Source organism: Polypterus senegalus, chromosome 8 (assembly GCF_016835505.1).
Source record: "Polypterus senegalus isolate Bchr_013 chromosome 8, ASM1683550v1, whole genome shotgun sequence".
NCBI classification, from domain to species: Eukaryota; Metazoa; Chordata; class Cladistia; order Polypteriformes; family Polypteridae; genus Polypterus; species Polypterus senegalus.
The window spans coordinates 174,985,287-175,005,938 of record NC_053161.1 but is presented as its reverse complement, the minus strand read 5'-3'; the positions used below and the strand labels follow the sequence as shown (position 1 = coordinate 175,005,938).

Below are 20,652 nucleotides of genomic sequence, written 5' to 3'. Positions count from 1 at the left end.
CACATATATATACATATAAATACTGTATATATACACACATATATATACATATATACACATATACATATCTACATATATACTATATATATACATATATATATATATATATATATATATATATATATATATATATATATATATATATATATATATATATATATATATGTATATGTATGTATGTATGTATGTATATATATATGTACATATATATGTATTAGGGGTGGGACTCGATTAAAAAAATTAATCCAATCCAATTAATTAGAGGCTGTGTAAGAATTAATCTTGATTAATCGTATGTAATCACACACGTAAATTTGCCCCAAATCGCAAATGTTTTTTTTAATTTAAAAGGGTTTTAGTGGGCGACAGAATCAAATAATAGACATGGACATGAATATTGTAAACTGAAGCTGTTTTAATTTCTGAAAAAAAAGCTTTTAAACTGCATTTGAATTCAAAACAGAAACAAAAATATCATCCCTGGTTAAAATTGGGCATAAACATAAAAGGTAATTTGACCAACTTAATCTTTAAACTCTGAGTAACCTTAGCCAAAATTATTTTGTACATTAGGCTAAAACAGTGTGATCATTGAACATTTTGTAATTAGATGTAATCAGAATTACTAACGGTCACGGAAGTCCAATGATCCCCAGTAAGAGCCACAAAGTCCGCTTTCTGTAATGCATCTAATTTTGCTTGCTTTTCAGTGTGCACAAAACCATGCTTTTATCAAGGCTTCGCTCGGGTAGTCGAAATGATCAGTCGTAGGAACGCGCTTTATTCCGACTCTAACATTTTTGTAGCTGTGATGTGTGCATCAGTGTAATGGATGTACCAGGAAATCATGCATTGACAAAAGTTCCCGTTTGCTTGGAATTGAAAGTGTGATTAAATGCGTTATTTTTTTAACGCGTTATGGAGTACATGCATCGAAGCTTCTCAGCTGTGCTTGTGCTAAGAAAGGGAAACATTTTAAAAATAACGTAACATGATTCTGCGTTAACCGAATATTTTTCATACGTCCCAAACCAAGGAGATCGAAGGTAAAATGAATCGGTAGCGCGTACATACTCAGTACATCCCCTCTCGGAATCGAACCTCGAATGTCGGCGTAGAGGCTTAAGACTCTTGCAATTAGCACAGCGTGTGCTTGTCTATGAGAGTATGTACTGTAGATCGGTGTATATATATACATTTATATATATATACCTGCGTATCGCAGTGGAGAAGTAGAAGTTATGAAAAAGAAAAGGGAACATTTTAAAAATAACGTAACATGATTGTCAATATACAGTAATTGTTTTGTGAGTGTTATTGAATGTTGCTGTCATCAAGGATTTGATTATCATTATTTGTTTCAATCAGGTCGTATTTGTATGCGATGTGTTGTGTTCAAGTTACATTCCGTGTTTGTCAATCGTTGTAAAGATAAGAGGTTTCATTCATCGATTAGTTTCTTACTGCATCAATAAACAGCTCATCTTCCTCTTTATCTGAGATGTGACAAACTGCATGCACGGTTTTTTTTTACACTGTCTTCCTTTAGCAGGACATTCACTTTTTCCACCGTGTGCTTTGTTTCAGTAGCTGCACTTATGAATATGATTGTATGTATCAGACGCTTCATATTTTTTTGCTGCCTTCTCAATTGTGTAATTCGGTTTTTGTTCAGCACTCTTTGGAACTGTTGCTTTTTGTCTGTGCACTGCACCAGTTCACGTGAGCCGCTTGGTGTTCTTGCATCGAAGGATCCCAGCTGTACTGGTGCCATCTCGTAATGTCAGCTAAGACCCGCACTTAAAAGTTTCTCTCGCAGTTTCAATGAGTTTGTGCCAAACACCACCCTGACCATCTCATCTTCCTCTGCATAAGCACAGTCTTTCACCCGTGAATATTTACCGGCAGTGTTTGTACTGGATTGCCGCTGATGGACGGCTTTATATGGGCAGGCACTAAATTACAAACGCCAGGGGCAGCCTGTCTATGAACTTAATTTAATATAAACTTACGGTTCACGCCGTGCTTTGTTTCCACAGTAGCTGTACTTATGAATATGCTTGTATGCATCATTTGCTTCATAATGTTTTTCTACCTTCTCAATTGTGAAATGGCGTTTTGTGCTCATCGCTGTTTGGAGTTCTTACTTGTTCTCTACGTACTTACGTAGGAGGCGTGATGATGTCACACACGAAACCCCCACAGCCATCTACAGCTCAACTCCATTACATTATATGGAGAAAAATAGCTTCCAGTTATGACCATTACGCGTAGAATTTCGAAATGAAACCTGCCCAACTTTTGTACGTAAGCTGTAAGGAATAAGCCTGCCAAATTTCAGCCTTCTACCTACACGGGAAGTTGGAGAATTAGTGATGAGTGACTGAGGGAGGGAGGGCATTGCCTTTTATTAGTATAGATTATTTTTCTCCCACATTCTAAAGATACACTGACAAATCTAACTTTTCTTTACAAGGTAGTTTTAGATCGATATTAAGTGTTCTGACTTTGGTATCAATACCAGCTTTCAGACTGCAGTATTGATACCAATAACAGTCATCCCTGCATACCACCTGACCTCTCTTCTCTTATCAAGTAGAATATTCATGAAGGTTAGTAAGTGATTGCTACTTATCTGGTTTCTCCTCTTAGGGTTGCCCACAGCAGATTGGTTGTCTTGTTTCAGCTTGTTGGACCTTCCCTTCGCTCCCAAGATTGTTTCACATCTGATAACTTGAAATAAAGTGTTACTGTCAGCATGCTATGAACGATCAATCTTTATATAAACCTTAACAGAGAGGGTGTTGTGAAATGACATTCAAGTGACTTCAGATCTAAGTGATGAAGTTTTAGTGAAGTTAATTCCTATTGTTTTTACAGAGAAAAAGAAAAAGCTGATGTTTACTGGAACATCTCAATGGATCTGAAACAGGAGAGCTGTGATGTGGACACAAATATCATGGATATTAAGGAGGAGGACTGTGAGTTGGAGTCCATCTGCCTTGAACAGGAAATTCTGAGCATTAAGGAGGAGATCGGTGAAGTGCAGGTAGTGGTCATTAAAGAAGAAGTTGAAGAGAAGTCTGTCAGTATTGAGACGCTTAACCATACAAATCTGGACAGTGTAAAAGAAGACAACCTTAATGATGGGTGTCAAGATGGAGCGGAGACCTGGTTAGACTCTTCTGAAAGCAGACACTGTTCATCTCCAGAGCCTTCTGTCAATGTGAAGACTGAATCATTACAGTCTAAACCAAAGAGGACTAAGAAAACGGCATCTGTTAGAACTCAGGAAAATCGGCCACCATCTACAACGAAGTCTGGAAAAAGTAAGTGTAAAATAAAAAATGGGCAAGTTTTAGGGTTGGGGTTTATGAGCTTGAAAGGTCAGGTCTTGCGGTTTTTATGAGAAATACTGCGTTTTATTGTGTGCTTAAATGTAGTTTGAGATTTCATCAATGTTTATGTAAGGTTTAGCAATTTTTCATGCAAAAGTTCTAAACATGTCCTTGGTAAAGACTTCTATACAAATATACAGCTACAAAAAAAAAAAACATTTGAAATTCTCTAGATATCTGCTTTATTCCATCTTAACAGTGTGGTCTGATCTTCAACTATGCTCCAAATACAGGCCAGACTGGTTGACCCTTCTTTAATGGTAATGGCCTCCACCAAATTTTCATGCAGCTGCTGATCAGACTTGAATTTTAATCCATACCTTCTGTCCAAACCTTATTGGTTCCTTTTATTCCTGAGAGCTCTTTTTTGATCAATACTCTTTAGGTCAGGCCACAGCATCGCGTGTCTCTTACTGGCCGTTCCAGAACACCAATTTTGTTTTGTTAAAAACTTTGTCTTTTTTGATTTCTTCCTGGTGGCTCTGAGGCTAGGGATCTGCACTGGCAATTGGAAGGTTGCCGGTTCTAACCCCGTAAATACCAAAAGGACTCTGCTCTGTTGGGCCCTTGAGCAAGGCCCTTAACCTGCAATTGCTGAGCACTTTGAGTAGTGAAAAAAGCGCTATATAAATGCAGTGAATTATTATTATTATTCCTTTGTTTTGGCTCATTGTCCTGTGTCATGGCTCAACTTTTGTTAAGCTTCTACTATATTAATGTTTTGCTGTCAGATTTCTTGATAATATTTTGAATTCACTGTCCCTTTGATCGTGTGAAGCTCTCCAGGCTCTGAAGAAACAAGCAGGCCAACCATGATGCTTCCTTCACCTTGTTGAGGCTTTAGTATCAATGTGCAGTTGTCTCCTACCTCCAAACATGGTGTCATGTGTTTTGATCAAAGACTTCAACTTTTACCTTGTTCATCTACAGAACATTGTTTGTTCTGGAACATTGAGATGATCTTATACACGTTTGAGATGTGCAGTGATGTTTTTGTTAGATTGTACTGATTTCCTTGTTGTCCTTCTGTAAACAACATTCTTATATTCTGCTCTGAAAAATTAAAGGAATACTTTTTAACCAGAGTATAGCATCAAGTCAATGAAACATCTGGGCTATCAGTTTCAGCTGCTTTGGTGTTAATGAACTGAACAACAGGTACACTAGAGGGGTGACAATGAGATGACCCCCAAAACAGGAATGAATGGTTTAACAGTTGGAGGCCACTGACATTTTACCCTCCTTATTTGTTTTGTCAGTCGTTTTGCATTTGGCTATGGTCAGTGTCACTAGTGGTAGCATGAGGCCATATCTGGACCCTACAGAGTTGGCACAGGTAGTCCAACTTCTCCAGGATGGCACATCCATATGTGCCTGTCATTGCCAGGAAGGTTTGCTGTGTCTCCCAGCACAGTCTCATGGGCATGGAGGAGATTCCAGGAGACAGGGAGTTACTCTAGGAGAGCTGGACAGGGCCCCTCGTAGTAGGTCCTTAACCCATCAGCAGGACCCACCGGTATCTGCTCCTTTGTGCTCCTGTCAGAAACAGACTTCATGAGAGCCCGATGTCCTCTAGCGGGCTCCATGGAGCTTGATTGGCACTAGCCATTGAATACCAGAATTGGCAGGTCCACCACTGGCGCCCTGTGGTTTTTACAGATGAGAGCAGGTTCACCCTGAGCCCACGTGACAGACATGAAAGGGTCTGGAAAAAACCGTGGAGAACATTATGCTGCCTATAACATCGTTCAACATGACCACTTTGGTGGTGGGTCAGTGATGGTATTTCTGGGGGTGCATATCCTTGGAGGGACGCACAGACCTCTACAGGCTAGACAGCAGCACCTTGACTGCTATTAGGTATCATGATGAAATCCGTGGACCCTTTGTCATACCCTATGCTGGTGCTTTGGCTCCTGGGTTCCTCCTGGTGCACGACGGCCTTACGTGTTTGTGAGTTCCTGAAGGATGAAGGAATTGATACCATTGACTGGCCCCCACGCTTGCTCATCTGACCTCAGTCCAATAGAAAACCTCTGGGTTGGACATTTTGTTTCGGTCCATCCAACACCTCAGACTTTCCAGGAACTCAGTGATGACCTGGTCCAGATCTGGGAGGAGATCCCCCAGGACACCATCCGTCGTCTTATTAGGATGTTGTCAGGCATGCATACAAGCACATGGGCGCCATACAAACTACTGAGTATAATTTGGAGTTGCTGCAATGAATTTTCGGCCAAATGGACTCGTCTGCCTACTGCATCATTTTTTTTCCCTTTGATTCTCCAGGTGTCTTTGAATTCAGCTCTCTCTAGGTTGGTCATTTTCATTTCCATCAAACGATGTGGCTGCCATTCTTTCATTCCTAACACATCACCATTTCAGTCCATAGCAGTAGAGATAGCCAGCTGAATGTTTTTCCCCCATTGAGATCTTATGGGTTTTCAAAGTCTTCCTTTAATTTTTTTGAGCAGTTTATTTTCCTTTATATGGACTCATGCACAGTTTTTTCTGCAGGCCCTTTGCTCTTCCCCTTTGTGTTTTTTTTTCCCCTCTGCTTTCACACTGTGATCTTTGCAGGATGCCCACTCCAGTACTGAATTTGCTCCATTTTTGTAGGCAGTTTGGCTCTCTGTAAAGACTTTCAAAATGCTTTGTTTGCGTTTTCCTGTTTTACACAGCTCTTTAGATGTTTTAAGGTCCTTGCGACATCCTTTAAGAAGTATCAGAATGGAAAATTGAAGCACTGAATTGGAGCAACACCGTGAAGTGACCCGCTAACATCTTTCTTGCATTGTAAAGTGAAAAAGGCTGTGTGTACGTGTTACTTTTCTGTGAGTGTAAGTTAAATGTAAGTTTTGCTCCTGAAAACTTTGTTTTTGTGGTTACCGTTAAGGAACACTGAGGGTGTTTCATACCGTTCATCTGCAGAGGATCCTTGGGTTACGACACAGTTCTGTTCCTACAAAAGTGATGTAACCTGAATTTTGGTGTCGAAACACACCCTTAGCCTAAGTCCCTTTCTTATCCTAACACATTTGCAAAATCATACTTTTGAACATAAAAACACAACTAAGCCACAGAAAAAGGTAAAGGACATAAATATACTGTACTGTAGTAACAGAAAAAATGACAAAAATGAGTGTAAAAAAAAAAATTCCTTTGTATACCTTCTGATCTCTTTACAATGTCTAATTTCACTTCCATCGTGATGGCTTTCCTCTTCTTTGAAGCACTGCCATCTGATGTCACTGACTTTCGTTTAGGCGCCATGAAAAGTGCCAAATAAATTTGCCAAACAAAGCAACACAAATGAAACAATTCCTTTGCGTGCAACCTAACTAGTTTGCCAACTCCCTCACTCATACGCCGCGTTACTGTGTATTCTTCCACTGCGTGCAACCAAACTAGTTCGCCCATGTAGTCTATAAGTACGATGGTAACGGCGTAAGCCGAAACACTCACTTCTCAACTTTTTTACGTTTTTATGGGAGTGAGCGTTGTAAACTCGAAACGTCGTATGTCAAGACGTTGTAACCCGAGGACCCCCTGTATTTGTTTTTCTTTTTTTTCGAATCTACACAACAGCTAGTTGAATGTTTAGTAAAGGTACTTGTATTCAAAACCTTTCTGTTTGTGGGCAGAGAAAGCTTTTGCTGTTGCCAGCAAGTCGGTAATTAACTGGTGTCGTAGCAAACAGTCCAGAGTAACGGGGATTCCTTACTAGGAAGAAGATGGACATTTGACATGATGCAGGACAGATTTAAAGAAATTAATAAGAACTCTGCAGTGGGTAAATAAGATTAAAGAATCTGCAAATGTAAAAAATAGCTAAATAAGTCATAGAAGACTAATTACCCCAATGCTAACAGTAGGGCATTTAGAGTAAGAGGGCAATCATTAAGAAATATATCAGGGAAGCTAAAATGCAGTTACAGAGGAATATTGCAGATAAGACAAAAAGATGCACCAAAGAGAGTTTTTAGTATTTTAGTAATAAAAGAAAAGCCAATGAGGTGAAGCAGATCAGGAACAATAAAGGGGAATTACAATTCATAGACCGAAGTTTTCACAAGTGAGCAAGTGGATAACCTCCCAGTGGTATCTGGGACTACTAAGGAGGTACTGAGAGATTTGGAAATTGTAGAGAGAGAAGTGCTGCTCAGATTAAATAGGCTGAACTCAAACAAATCACTAGGACCAGATAATACTTATCCTCAAGTGCTTAAGGGGGTAAGTGAATACATATATAAACCTTTGACGCTGTCAAAATGCAAAGGGAGAGCAGAAAAAGATTTGGGGATCCGCACCCTATATTATAACACACAGTACAAGAAAAAAAAAAGATGGCTCCAGAGTACTCTCGGTTCCACATCCAAAAGGGACAAACTAAAGAGGGAAGGTGCTGGGTTCTTATAAAGGCAGGGGAGGAAGAGGTGGGTCCAAAATTAAAGAGCAGGAAATCATGTTGATGAGACGTGTAGCTAGGAAAGGGGTACAGGAACTGGAGGAAGCTTTTTAGGCTTATTTTCCTCAGGTCATCTGCAGAAAAGGGAGAAGAAAGGCTTGTGCACTTTGTCAAAGCATGTTCATGTATCTTGCCCTCGGTTAAGCCCTTAGCCTGCCTGCCAAGCCCACGTGTGTGACAACATATTTTAGGAAGTCCTTGCACACTGTAGAAATTTCTGTTGACTGGAAAATGGAAAATATGATCTCGTTTTCTAAAAAAGGTGATTGGGATGATCCAAGCAGCTATAGGCCAGTAAGCTTAACATGGATCTCAGATAAATTAATAGAACGAATTTATTAAGGAAAAGTTTGGGCAAAACATGGAAAGAACAGTTTTACTGATCAGACCCATTCTGATGTATTTTGGCCCCACAGCTAACTTAACGCACAAGCTCTTCTTCTGTCACCATCCTTGTTTCAGTGCTGCTCCATTACTTTGTCAAACATATCACCACGACCAGATAATATTCACCCTCAAGTTCTTACGAAGGCTAGAGAGTACAGATATAAACCCTTGACACACATTTTTAGGAAGTCGTTGCGTACTGGAGAGATTCCGAAAGATTGAAAAAATGGCAATTATTTCATTACATAAAATGGGTGACAGGGCAGATCCAAGCAATTATAGGCCAGTAAGCTTAATGTGCATCACAGAAAAATTAATGAAAGGAATTAAGAATAAGATTGAGCAACACCTGGCAAGGACAGGAGTTATTCTGAACAGTCCGCATAATATAATGAAGGAGGTCATGTTTGACTAAAATGCTGGAATTCTATGGGTAGGAAACAAAAGCATACAATGAAAGTGGAGCAGATGAGATTATTTATCTTGATTTCCAGTAAGCATTTCATAAGGTGCCACATGAGAGGGTGGGCACCAAACTAAATTAAGTGGCAGTTCAGGGTGATGTTTGTAGGTGGGTGCAGAATTGGTTCAGACACAGGAAGCAGAGAGTGATGGTGAGAGGAACCTTATCAAAATTGGCTGATAATTGGGTGATTGCAAGAGTAGTGACCCATAGGTGTCAGTGCTGGGGCCATTGCTATTTTTATTATATATAAATATTTGGATAGGAATATGAATAACAAGCTGGTTAAATTTTCGGGTGACACTAAGCTAGGTGGATTGGCAGTTAATTGAGAATCTGTTGAATCATTACAGAGAGACTTAGACAGCATACAGTACTTGGGCAGAATTGTAGAAGACGATATTTAATGTAAGAAAATGTTAAGTACTAGAGCGTTTGCCCCCCCGACCGCTTCGCTTGCTGACCCCGGCCTGCAATATGTGCCAGCCACTTGGCATCTCTGCCGCTTGCATTGTGAAGAGGGGGTCTGAACGCATGCTAAGGTGACGTGGTCACTATTCTGAAACCCCTCTTAAATGCTGATACAATGAGAAACAAATCCTTTTTTTTTTTTTTAAACTTCCTCTTTGCTCAATGAGCTGCTGGCTGGCTGCTGCTGCTGCCGCCATGCTGTGTGATCTTCATCTCGTGCAGCGCTTTGAACATTTAAAAGCCTCTACAGCAGCTGTCCTACTCTTTGTTTTTTATGTCCTGTCCCAGGTCTGGTTAAATCACTTGGCACAAAGTCTCATCTCACAGGACGTGAGTTCTTGATATTTTTTTAGTTTATAATCTAAAAACTGAATAAGAATCTGAAAATCTAACAATGTCACATTAAAGTTCATTAAATTCTGAAAACAATGATACCAAACATATATATGTAGGTTTTAAAATCAGCCCTATTTAAAGTGTCACATAAAATCACTGCACAAAATCATTGCACTTTTAGGCTTAGGACTTTATGTACTGTATATAGAGTAGATTTGGATAGGAATATGAATAACAAGCTGGTTACGTTTTCAGATGTTACCAAGATAGGTGGATTGGCAGATAATCGAGAATCTGTTGAATTATTACAGAGAGACTTGGACAGCATACAGGCTTGGGTAGATTTCTGGATGATGAAATTTAATGTAAGAAAATGTAAAATATTACACATAAGAAGTAACAGTGTATGGTTTGAATACACAATGGGAGGTCTGAAAATTCTAAGTACACTTGATGAGACAAATTTAGGAGTCATAGTGGACTCGTCTCTATCAACTTCCAGACAGTGTTCAGAAGCCATTAGGAAAGTTAACAGAATATCAGTTTATATAGCGCCTTGATGTGTGGAATACAAGTCACAGGAGGTTCTGTTGAAGCCTTATAACACACTGATGAAGCCTCATCTGGAGTCCTGTGTGCAGTTTTGGTATCCAGTCTACCAAAAATACTAAGCAGTGCTAGAAAAAATTCAGAGGAAAGCTAATTCTAGGGGTGAGAGGTAGAATTATCAAAAAAGATTAAATGAGTTCAACTTTTTCAGTTGAAGCAAATGGAGATTAAGAGGAGGCATGCTGAAGTGTTTAACATCATTAAAGTAATTAGAGCCGTGGAGCCTGGCTGTTACTTTAAAAAGAGTTCAACAAGAACATGAGGACACAGTTGGAAACTTGTTAAGGGATAATTCCACATAAAGATCTCTAGTGAACTAAAAAAACCCAGCTAAGGTTCCCACCATCGATAAGATGGTGATTTATTTATTTTTTCAGTGGGGATCCCAGAAACGCACCCAGCCTTGGCCCGACTCGCACACACTCCCTTGCAGAGAGAAAAAAATCAACCGGCAATAGAAATTAAAAAATATTAAATCAAAATGATCCTACCCCAGTTCCCCTTACTTCGATATAAAATAAACAAGAATTCAACAATAACAAACCACACACGAAGTCTGTGAAAACTGCAACTGATGAAATGAAATGATGGCGGTAGGTAGTCCAGAGATCAGCACGCTGTATGTGAATGTAAAGGCCAGTCCTACTGATATTTGCTGATGAGAGGATGATGACATGTCAATGGGATCAGGAGCGCTCCTTTCTTTACAGGATGACAATAAATCCTCAGACAGTCCTCATGCAGCAGGAATACACCAGACAGTCTGTACACCCAAAACAGGAGATGATCTCCAGGACAAAAACGAGAAAACACAAGTAGCAACATGGGAATGCAAACAAATAGGCAACTCCAAACACAAAAGACTTTTTGTCCTCTGTTGAACTGGCCTCCTTTTAATGTTGTGCCTGCCTTCTTGTCCCTGCACCCTCAGCAAATGACCAATCAGAGCCACTGCAGGGACTGTAGGGAGTTGAAGTTTCATTCACCAGTAGCACCGCTACACATTAAAGAGTTTTTCATCACACAGAAAACAGCCACTATTAATAAGTATTTTGTTGGAAAGTAGGACTTTTAGGGACTTTAAAACCTGAAACTGATGTTGTTTTAGAGAGGTTAGGTGGATCAGATTGGCAAGAGTTGTTGGGCTGAATGGCCTGTTCCCATCAGATTGTTTTGTAATAATTCCAATTTGTTTAGTTAAAGGAAAATAATTTTGTAAAGCTGTGATTTTTGTCCACCTTTCCTTTCTCTGTATGAAGATGGGGTCTTTATTGCTTGTATGAAAATGTGCTATATAAATAAATGTTATTGTTGCTGTCTCTGGCTGTTAGACTGATGTCAAGGTGATTCACGCACACTCAGTTTAAGAAACTGAATAATACCCCCAGGCTAACGGCTGCAACACAAGCCCGAAAGATGATCGATCTTCTCCTATTGCTTAACAGTCAGAAACATGCTCTTGTCATGGAATTCTGCCCCTTTTTTTACTCCAAACCCACTTTTGCATATTGTGGCCAACTAGTTCTGTTTTGACTTCATCAGTGCACAGGACTTGTCTGCAAAATGCATCGGGCTTGTTTAGATGTTCATCTGCAAACTTCTGATGCTGAATTTTGTGGTGAGGACAAAGAAGAGGTTTTCTTCTGATGGCTCTTTCGTGAAGATCATATCTATGGTGGTGTCGCTGCACCAGAAGGACAGCATATCACCACCCCAGAGTCTGACTACAAAACATCTTCATGAAGCTTTAGGGGTTTTGAATTTCCTTTCTAGCAATCTTAACAGCAGTTCTCTTGGAAATTGTTTTGGTTTTCCAGACTTCAGTTTGACCTCCACTGTTGCTGCTAACTGCCATTTCTTAATAACGCTACAAACTGAGGAAATGGCTCCTTGAAAACTCTTTACTGTCTCCTTGTAGCCTTTTCCTGCTATGTGACCATTAATTATTTTATTCCTCCGAGTGCTAGGCAGCTGCTTAGAGGAGCCCATGGCTGCTGATTGGTGGGACAAGGTTTGAGGAGTCTGAGAATTAATACAACTTTGACATTTCCATCACGGTGCCATTCCTAATGATGATTGTGAACAAACTAAAGCCCTTAAGGAGTTTATTATAAAGTCTGACATCTTGGTGGGGGTGGGGGAGGTTATCCGAAACTTCAGATCACCTGTGGTGCTCATACATTAGTGGAGTACTCCTTTCTTTTCTCGTACTACAAAGCAAAAATGAAACTGTTTTGATTTGGGAAAATGGTTCAAGGGGTTCTTTAGAGTAAGTGAGCAAAAATCAGAGAGAAGAGGTCCGATACTTCAATAAAATTTACTTATTCAATTATAACATATAAATACATATGAATAGTATAATGCAGTAACAATAGATTATAGAAACAAATAATATATATGCTTACAGTAATATATTTAAAGAAACAAACTTATACTTACAGTAATATACAGAAATATCAAAAGACCCAGAGCCATCATCCTAGACCAGTAGACTGAGGGAGCCCGCATGTCAGTCTCGTCAGAGGATCAGCCCTTGTGCCTTTTATCAAGAGAAGACCAGGCGGTGTGCACCTTTCCCCACGGTTGAGCGCCCAAAGAAACTGAGGGCGGAACCTTCCCTTATATACTAATTAGGTGTCCTTGCCCAAAAGCGGCCTACGTGGAAGCAGTGTATGCAGAAGTGATCAGTTTCTCACACACCCTTTCCCACGAGACACGGCATTTGGCCTTGACTGAGGCAGTGCCTAGTACTAGAAGACACAGTAATATGCTTACATGTGAAAAAAGCCTCTCGAAGTGAAAAACAACTCCTTAAATAGCCTTGGCTGTATCTTTAGAACATTCCCGGCTGTTTCTCCCAAAACATTAGTAATGCAGCTGGGTTTGCACTGAAGTGACCAATGCCCATCTGCACTCCTGATTCCTTTCCTCTCTTTATCTTACCTTTGCTTTTTACAGAGAAAAATCCTTCCATTACAGAAACACAAATATTAATCCAAATCTTTAAATTGCAGAAATTTGATCTGGGGGTCCCCACACTTTCACATGTCACTGTATATAAAATGTCATGACAGTGTACGTGTTGGGTAATGCTACGTTTGAAAAGAACCATCCTCTCGCCAGTGTACAGTGCATCCGGAAAATATTAACAGCGCATGACTTTTTCCACATTTTGTTATGTTACAGCCTTATTCCGAAATGTATTAAATTAATTTTTTTCCACAAAATTCTACACACAGCACCCCATAATGACAATGTGAAAAAAAGTTTACTTGAGGTTTTTGCAAATTTATTAAAAATAAAAAAACTGAGAAAGCACGTGTACATAAGTATTCACAGCCTTTGCCATGAAGCTCCAAATTGAGCTCAGGTTCATCCTGTTTCCTCTGATCATTCTTGAGATGTTTCTGCAGCTTAATTGGAGTCCACCTGTGGTAAATTCAGTTGATTGGACATGATTTGGAAAGGCACACACCTGTCTATATAAAGTCCCACAGTTGACAGTTCATGTCAGAGCAGAAACCAAGCATGAAGTCAAAGGAATTGTCTGTAGACCTCCGAGACAGGATTGTCTCGAGGCACAAATCTGGGGAAGGATACAGAAAAATTTCTGCTGCTTTGAATGTCCCAATGAGCACAGTGGCCTCCATCATCCGTAAGTGGAAGAAGTTCGAAACCACCAGGACTCTTCCTAGAGCTGGCCAGCCATCTAAAATGAGCGATCGGGGGGAAAAGGGCCTTAGTCAGGGAGGTGACCAAGAACCTAATGGTCACTCTGTCAGAGCTCCAGAGGTCCTCTGTGGAGAGAGGAGAACCTTCCAGAAGGACAACCATCTCTGCAACAATCCACCAATCAGGCCTGTATGGTAGAGTGGCCAGACGGAAGCCACTCCTTAGTAAAAGGCACATGGCAGCCCACCTGGAGTTTGTCAAAAGGCACCTGAAGGACTCTCAGACCATGAGAAACAAAATTCTCTGGTCTGATGAGACAAAGAATGAACTCTTTGGTGTGAATGCCAGGCGTCACATTTGGAGGAAACCGGGCACCGCTCATCACCAGGCCAACACCATCTCTACAGTGAAGCATGGTGGTGGCAGCATCATGCTGTGGGGATGTTTTTCAGTGGCAGGACCTGGGAGACTAGTCGGGATAAAGGGAAAGATGACTGCAGCAATGTACAGAGACATCCTGGATGAAAACCTGCTCCAGAGCGCTCTTGACCTCAGATTGGGGCGATAGTTCATCTTTCAGCAGGACAACGACCCTAAGCACACAGCCAAGATATCAAAGGAGTGGCTTCAGGACAACTCTGTGAATGTCCTTGAGTGGCCCAGCCGGAGCCCAGACTTGAATCCGATTGAACATCTCTGGAGAGATCTTAAAATGGCTGTGCACCGACACTTCCCATCCGGCCTGATGGAGCTTGAGAGGTGCTGCAAAGAGGAATGGGCGAAACTGGCCAAGGATAGGTGTGCCTAGCTTGTGGCATCATATTCAAAAAGACTTGAGGCAGTAATTGCTGCCAAGGGTGCATCGACAGAGTATTGAGCAAAGGCAGTGAATACTTATGTACATGTGATTTGTCAGTTTTTTATTTATAAATAAAAAATAAATTTGCAAAAACCTCAACTAAACTTTTTTCACGTTGTCATTATGGGGTGTTGTGTTTAGAATTCTGAGGAAAAAATGAATTTAATCCATTTTGGAATAAGGCTGTAACATAACAAAATGTGGAAAAAGTGATGCGCTGTGAATACTTTCCGTATGCACTGTATATCGTGCATCCATGTTATAGGTGTTAATTGATGGAATCCTAAACTTTCTACTAAAGAAAATGGCTGAGCATCTAAAACGATAAATTGCTATTTTTGAGTGATACTCTGATTTTTTTTTGGTCCTGTCCTGATCGTATGTCTGTTTTTTTTCAAGCAATGCTATTATTGACAGCTAAGACACATTTGTTTCCTTAACAGTTTTCCTGCTTTCACTGCATTGCTGAAAGTCGATGCGCTCAGTCGAGCGTTGTACCTACAAGTGACTAATCAAATTAGTTTCTCCAAATGTCTTTGCTTTAATACTCCACAACTAACACCTACATTTTTCATTTTAAACTTCACATATAACATTCCTATCTCTTTTCAGATACTTTAAGATATTTCCAAACAGCAGTTATTTTCTTCACCACTTTCCACTCTGTGCTTTCTGTCAGTGCTGCGCGTGCCCTCAGATTAAAATATTCCATGTCATGAAATCAGTCAACCAACTACAAGCCGATTTTGATTCAAGGCCGATTAATTTGTCTAACACAGCGATTCTCAACCTTTTTCTCCTTGTGAACCCCTTCCAAAAACCGGAATAAATTGGTGAACCCCGTATGTAGTCATTACGATATAGTAAATTAAACAATAAAATTGGATTGTTTATTAAAATTTACTTTCCATATTGAATAATAAATGATTCATAATGAAAAACCTAAACATAATCGTAAAACTTTTACAGAAAAGTATTAGTAAAACTACGGTTTATCCTTGTACGTTGGATGTTTTCTTTCAATGTGTCTGCGTAGTTTTAAACTGCTGTTATCAGGACTTAATTACAAATAACACAAAGCGCTTTAGTTTCTGACTCATCCTCGGTAAAATATAAACCCATTCGTAAAAGGTCACTGTTATATTTTCGTTTCTTCTCTTTTGTCTTACTATGTTCGCCAATTTTTTGCTTGCTTTCAGTCTGGAGAGACGTTAGCTCACTGCCACTTTCAGTTTCATCACCCTGTGTTGGTACCAAACCAGGGACTGAAGTAGAAGTACAAACAATTGATTGCTCATGCAGCTTATTGTCAGACTTGATAAAACTACCAATTTCTAACCATCGATCCATAATTAAATTAAGGAGAAATAATTATTCACTTTCACGTTCGATGTGCACACGTTTTAAGTAAAAAGTCTTTATCGTAATACGTATATTTACACACACTATGCACTACCAATTTATCTTATTAAAATCACTTGTGGTTCTTAAGTGCGTCGTACAATTCAATTCGACCCTACACTCCCTTGTCTGATTGTGGCGTTTTTATATCCGCAGACGTTATTCTTGTTGTTTCGAGCACATTCGGGGTTCTCGGTTCGCTGAATTGGAAGTTTCCGGATTATACGAGAATGTACACGCATCGTCAGCGGCGTAGTGTCTCATCACGTTACAGATTGTTACCTGTTGTGACTCAACAATTTTACGGATTCTTCCGTCGCAATATGTAAGTGACTGAGGTAATATTTATGAATTTGACATTTACAATTAATTTGTAATTGATTTGTTGACCCATTTTTATTATTGTATTATTAATAATATACTGTATATATGTGCCTACATTTAAAATTTCGTTATTTTTTTTGTTTAGGTTTTAAAATTCAGCCATTACAATATTTTTTTCGCAGACCCCTTTTATAAAGCACGCAAACCCCAAGGGGGGGTCCCCACTGGTTGGGAATCACTGGTCTAACACTACTGTTTTAGTTCAGTTGTATGTATTGTTCATAGCGCTCTTCATTGAGTTTAGTCTTGGACTGCTTGATGTTTGCAACCATAACAAAGATAATAATTACATACATGAACACACACATTAGAGGAAATAGACAGTAAAACCTGGCAAATTTTAGTTTGCTTAACATAAATATATCCTGACAGTAGATACCCTTTAATGGTGATTATAAATGTCACCGGTGTGTTATAAAGTTGACCAGTCCTGGTGTCACCTACCACTCTCCTATAGAGTAGAAACAACAATGGCCGCGCTCTTCCTCGGTTTTCTAACCTCATTTTTCTTCGAGGTCACAGCAGCTTCTGTAGGCCTGGACACTGAGGCATCACTCATGCATTGCTTTTTTCTCCTTTGTGAATTAAAGAAGCCATTTTGATGTTTGTTTTGGTGTAAAAAAATATATATATATATATATATATTTTTTTCTTTCATTTACTCTTTGCTCAACAAATTAATTATTTTAATTTGTAATTTTTTAATTAAAGTCACATTATACATATTCATTTAAAGGGGATTTGCCAATATTTCAGTCATACCCTGTAGAAATGACAGCACGTTTTCTACATGGTCCCCCCATTTCAGGGCACCGTAATGTTTGGGCCAATTGATGTCAGAGGAGTTTGTGATTCCTCAGGTGTGCTTCATTGCTTTAGTTTTGTAGGCCTAAGACACTTCGGGTTGCTTCTACCCTTTGGAGTTTCTAGTGGCAATTGTTCAACATGAGGACAACAGCTGTGCCAATGATAATTAAAGAAGCCATTATGAGGCTGAAAACAAAAATAATACCATTAGAGACATCAAACTTTGTGGAATATCAATAAGAAGAAAGAATGCGCAGGTGAGCTCAGTAATCACAAAGGGACAGATAGGCCAAGGAAGACCACCACTGCTGATGATGGAAGATGTTGCTGCAGATTGCATTTTTAATTACAGCTTGCACATCCTGATAGTAAGGATATTACATGTATCTCTGTAACATCTTAAATTTACTACCCCATACAGATGGCATGATGTGTCTCAGGGTGACTGAGAGATTCCTCACCGGTCAGTCAGTTCACACCGAAAAGCTGCCATCGCCAAATAACCCACAGCTGTTAAGACCTGTAAGACAACTGAGATTGTGTGATTTCTGTGTGATGGTCTCTGTAATGAAGTCACATGTTCAGCACACACTTCAAAGAGGATGACAATAGGGAGCCTAAATCGGCTTATAATTAAGTCCTCATCATGAGCCTAAATGTCATTGTGATACATTAAAACTCACTTCTTGTGTAGCCTGTGAAACATCAGAATGTGAAATGTGCAATGAAATGAGATTATCTGTTCAGTTCGTTTTTTCCTCCAGGTGTTGCTAAAATGCCAACACAAATAAAGTCTGCATGGGACTTAAAAATGCTCATATCTTGCCGTAACTTTAAGCCAAGTTCTAGTTTTAAAAATCCAAACTTTTCTGTGATAAATGGCTTACACATGTTGCTGAGCATAAGGAAGTTTTATATGTGTGGCCCTGCGAAGTAGTTGTAATGGAGAACGTAAAATTAAAAAATTGACTGTGCTTTCCATGTACGAAGTTTTATAAATGCTTCTGCTTATCAAAGGTTGTTCCTAATTTCAGCCATCATGTGTTTAATGTGAGTTAATGTTAATAATAAGGCAGTGGATTGAAATTAAGCTAATTTTTTTCCTCTTTTCTTTTAAAGTTTCTACAGGAAACAAAGATCAGTGCAGTTTGGAATCTGGAAAAGAATTCTCTGGCTGGAGTGCTCTTCAGAAACACACTGGAGTTCACACCGGAGAGATGCCATATTGCTGTAATGAATGTGGTAAACAGTTTTCACATTTAAGCAGTCTGAAGAACCACACTAGAGTTCACACTGGAGAGAAGCCCTATTGCTGTAATGAATGTGGTAAACAGTTTTCAAGTATGAGTAACCTACGTAGTCACAAAAGAATTCACACAGGAGAGAAGTTCTATTGCTGTTATGAATGTGGTGAACAGTTTTCACTTCTAAGTATTCTGAAGAGCCACACTAGAGTTCACACGGGAGAGAAGCCATATTGCTGTAATGAATGTGGTAAACGTTTTTCACAAAAGGACAGTCTCCAGAGACACACTAGAGTTCACACGGGAGAGAAGCCATATTGTTGTAATGAATGTGGTAAACAGTTTTCAAGTATGAGAAACCTACGTAGTCACAAAAGAATTCACACAGGAGAGAAGTTCTATTGCTGTTATCAATGTGGCGAACAGTTTTCACTTCTAAGTATTCTGAAGAGCCACACTAGAGTTCACACAGGAGAGAAACTGTATTGCTGTAATGAATGTGGTGAACAGTTTTCACAAATGATCAGTCTTCTGAGACACACTAGAGTTCACACTGGAGAGAAGCCATACTGCTGTAATGAATGTGGTAAACAGTTTTTACGAAAGATCAATCTTCAGAGACACACTAGAGTTCACACGGGAGAGAAGCCATATTGCTGTGATGAATGTGGTAAACGATTTTCACAAATGGGCAATCTTCGGAGACACACTAGAGTTCACAACGTAATATAAAGGGTAGCAGTTCAAAGATCAGTCCAGAAAAACAAGCATCCTTCAGGACCCGAGAGTGAGGTTCACTTCTGTCTTGAAAAGTAAGCAAACTAAACTATTGTTGACAAATTAATATCTGAGAGAAGCCATATTGCTGTTTACGGTGACACCACCGTTCAACTGAAAGACAACACCCAGGTAACTTCTGTTTTTCACAAACCAACAGACAGACGGACCTACCTAAGAAGTGATCGCTTCCACCCCAATCATATAAGGCGCTCCATTATTTTCAGCCAAGCAATACGGTACAGTCGTATTTGCTCAGACCCGACTGACCGGGATAAACAACTGCAGGAGCTTAGACAAGATTTCATCAGACAAGGTTATACCCCCAAAACAACAGATACTCAAATAAGAAGAGTTATTGCCATACCCAGAGACAACCTTCTGGAGTATAATGACAAAGACAACAAGAACTGCATCCCCCTTGTTGTCACCCACAACACACATCTTGAAGCACTTCGACAAATTATAAAAGAACTTCAGCCGATGCTAAACAATGACCGAACACTGAAAAATGGATTTCCTGAGCCTCCCCTCCTGGCATACAGACTACCAACAAATCTGCAGCAGCTAAATGTCCGAAGCTCCCCAAGTGAACTAACAGAAAATGGCACGTCTCCCTGGCTATAGAAAAGATGTAAACCATGTGCTTACATTTATATTACAAAGCGTATAGTTATACCACACTGATGACTAGAACATCACATAAAGGGATCATTTTCCTGCAGATCATCTAATGTGGTCTACCTAATTCTCTGCATGGAATGTCCTGACACTGCACTCTATGTGGGAGAAACTGGACAAACACTCCACCAGAGAATGAACTTACACAGGTGCCACATTAAACACAGTAACACAGATGGTCCTGTAGCGGCCCACTTCAACAGCCATAGACACTGTGAGAGGGACTTTAAAGTCACAGGGCTTATGGGCAACTTCAAAACACAGCAAGAAAGAAAAGAATTGGAAGTCAAACTCATGCTAAAATTTAATACATTACAACATGGTTTGAATGGAGACAAAAGTTTTATGGCCAGGTGTGAGGATTGTTTGCATCTCTCAGACTGACACAGACAACCTGACTACAGATCCAAATTGTATGTAAAAACTCATCAGAAACTTCAAAAGACTTTGTTGGATAGTTAGTTATCTTATCCAAATATCTTGACCATACATTGTTCTTTCTCTTGTTAAAGGAATGTTAGCCTGTGGACGTCTATTATTTTTTTATATTTAAGATTTCTTACTTAAAGATTTAGCAATGTTGTTATTTGTTCTAGTGTGTATATAAAACACAGGGAAGTCCAGTTTCTATATTAAATCTTGCCTGAAAAAGGGGCATGAGTTTCCTCCAAAGCTTGCATATTGTAATCTTTTTA

At 39.5% G+C, this 20,652-nt stretch overlaps 1 protein-coding gene across 1 annotated transcript; it reads left to right on the top strand.

Annotated features, from left to right (window-relative positions):
* Nucleotides 1–2,884: 2,884 nt before the first annotated feature.
* On the top strand, nucleotides 2,885–19,421 carry LOC120533423 (zinc finger protein 664-like). Its single transcript, XM_039760302.1, has 2 exons — nucleotides 2,885–3,329; nucleotides 18,375–19,421. The coding sequence occupies exons 1-2, from the start codon at nucleotides 2,918–2,920 to the stop codon at nucleotides 19,229–19,231; spliced, it is 1,269 nt and encodes a 422-aa protein (XP_039616236.1). The 5' UTR covers nucleotides 2,885–2,917; the 3' UTR covers nucleotides 19,232–19,421.
* The last annotated feature ends 1,231 nt before the right edge of the window (nucleotides 19,422–20,652 follow it).

Coding starts and splice junctions, on each gene's coding strand:
- LOC120533423 (XM_039760302.1), top strand. CDS start 2,918: ATGGATCTGAAACAGGAGAGCTGTGATGTGGACACAAATATCATGGAT. Junction 3,330..18,374: donor TACAACGAAGTCTGGAAAAA/GTAAGTGTAAAA, acceptor TTTCTTTTAAAG/TTTCTACAGGAAACAAAGAT.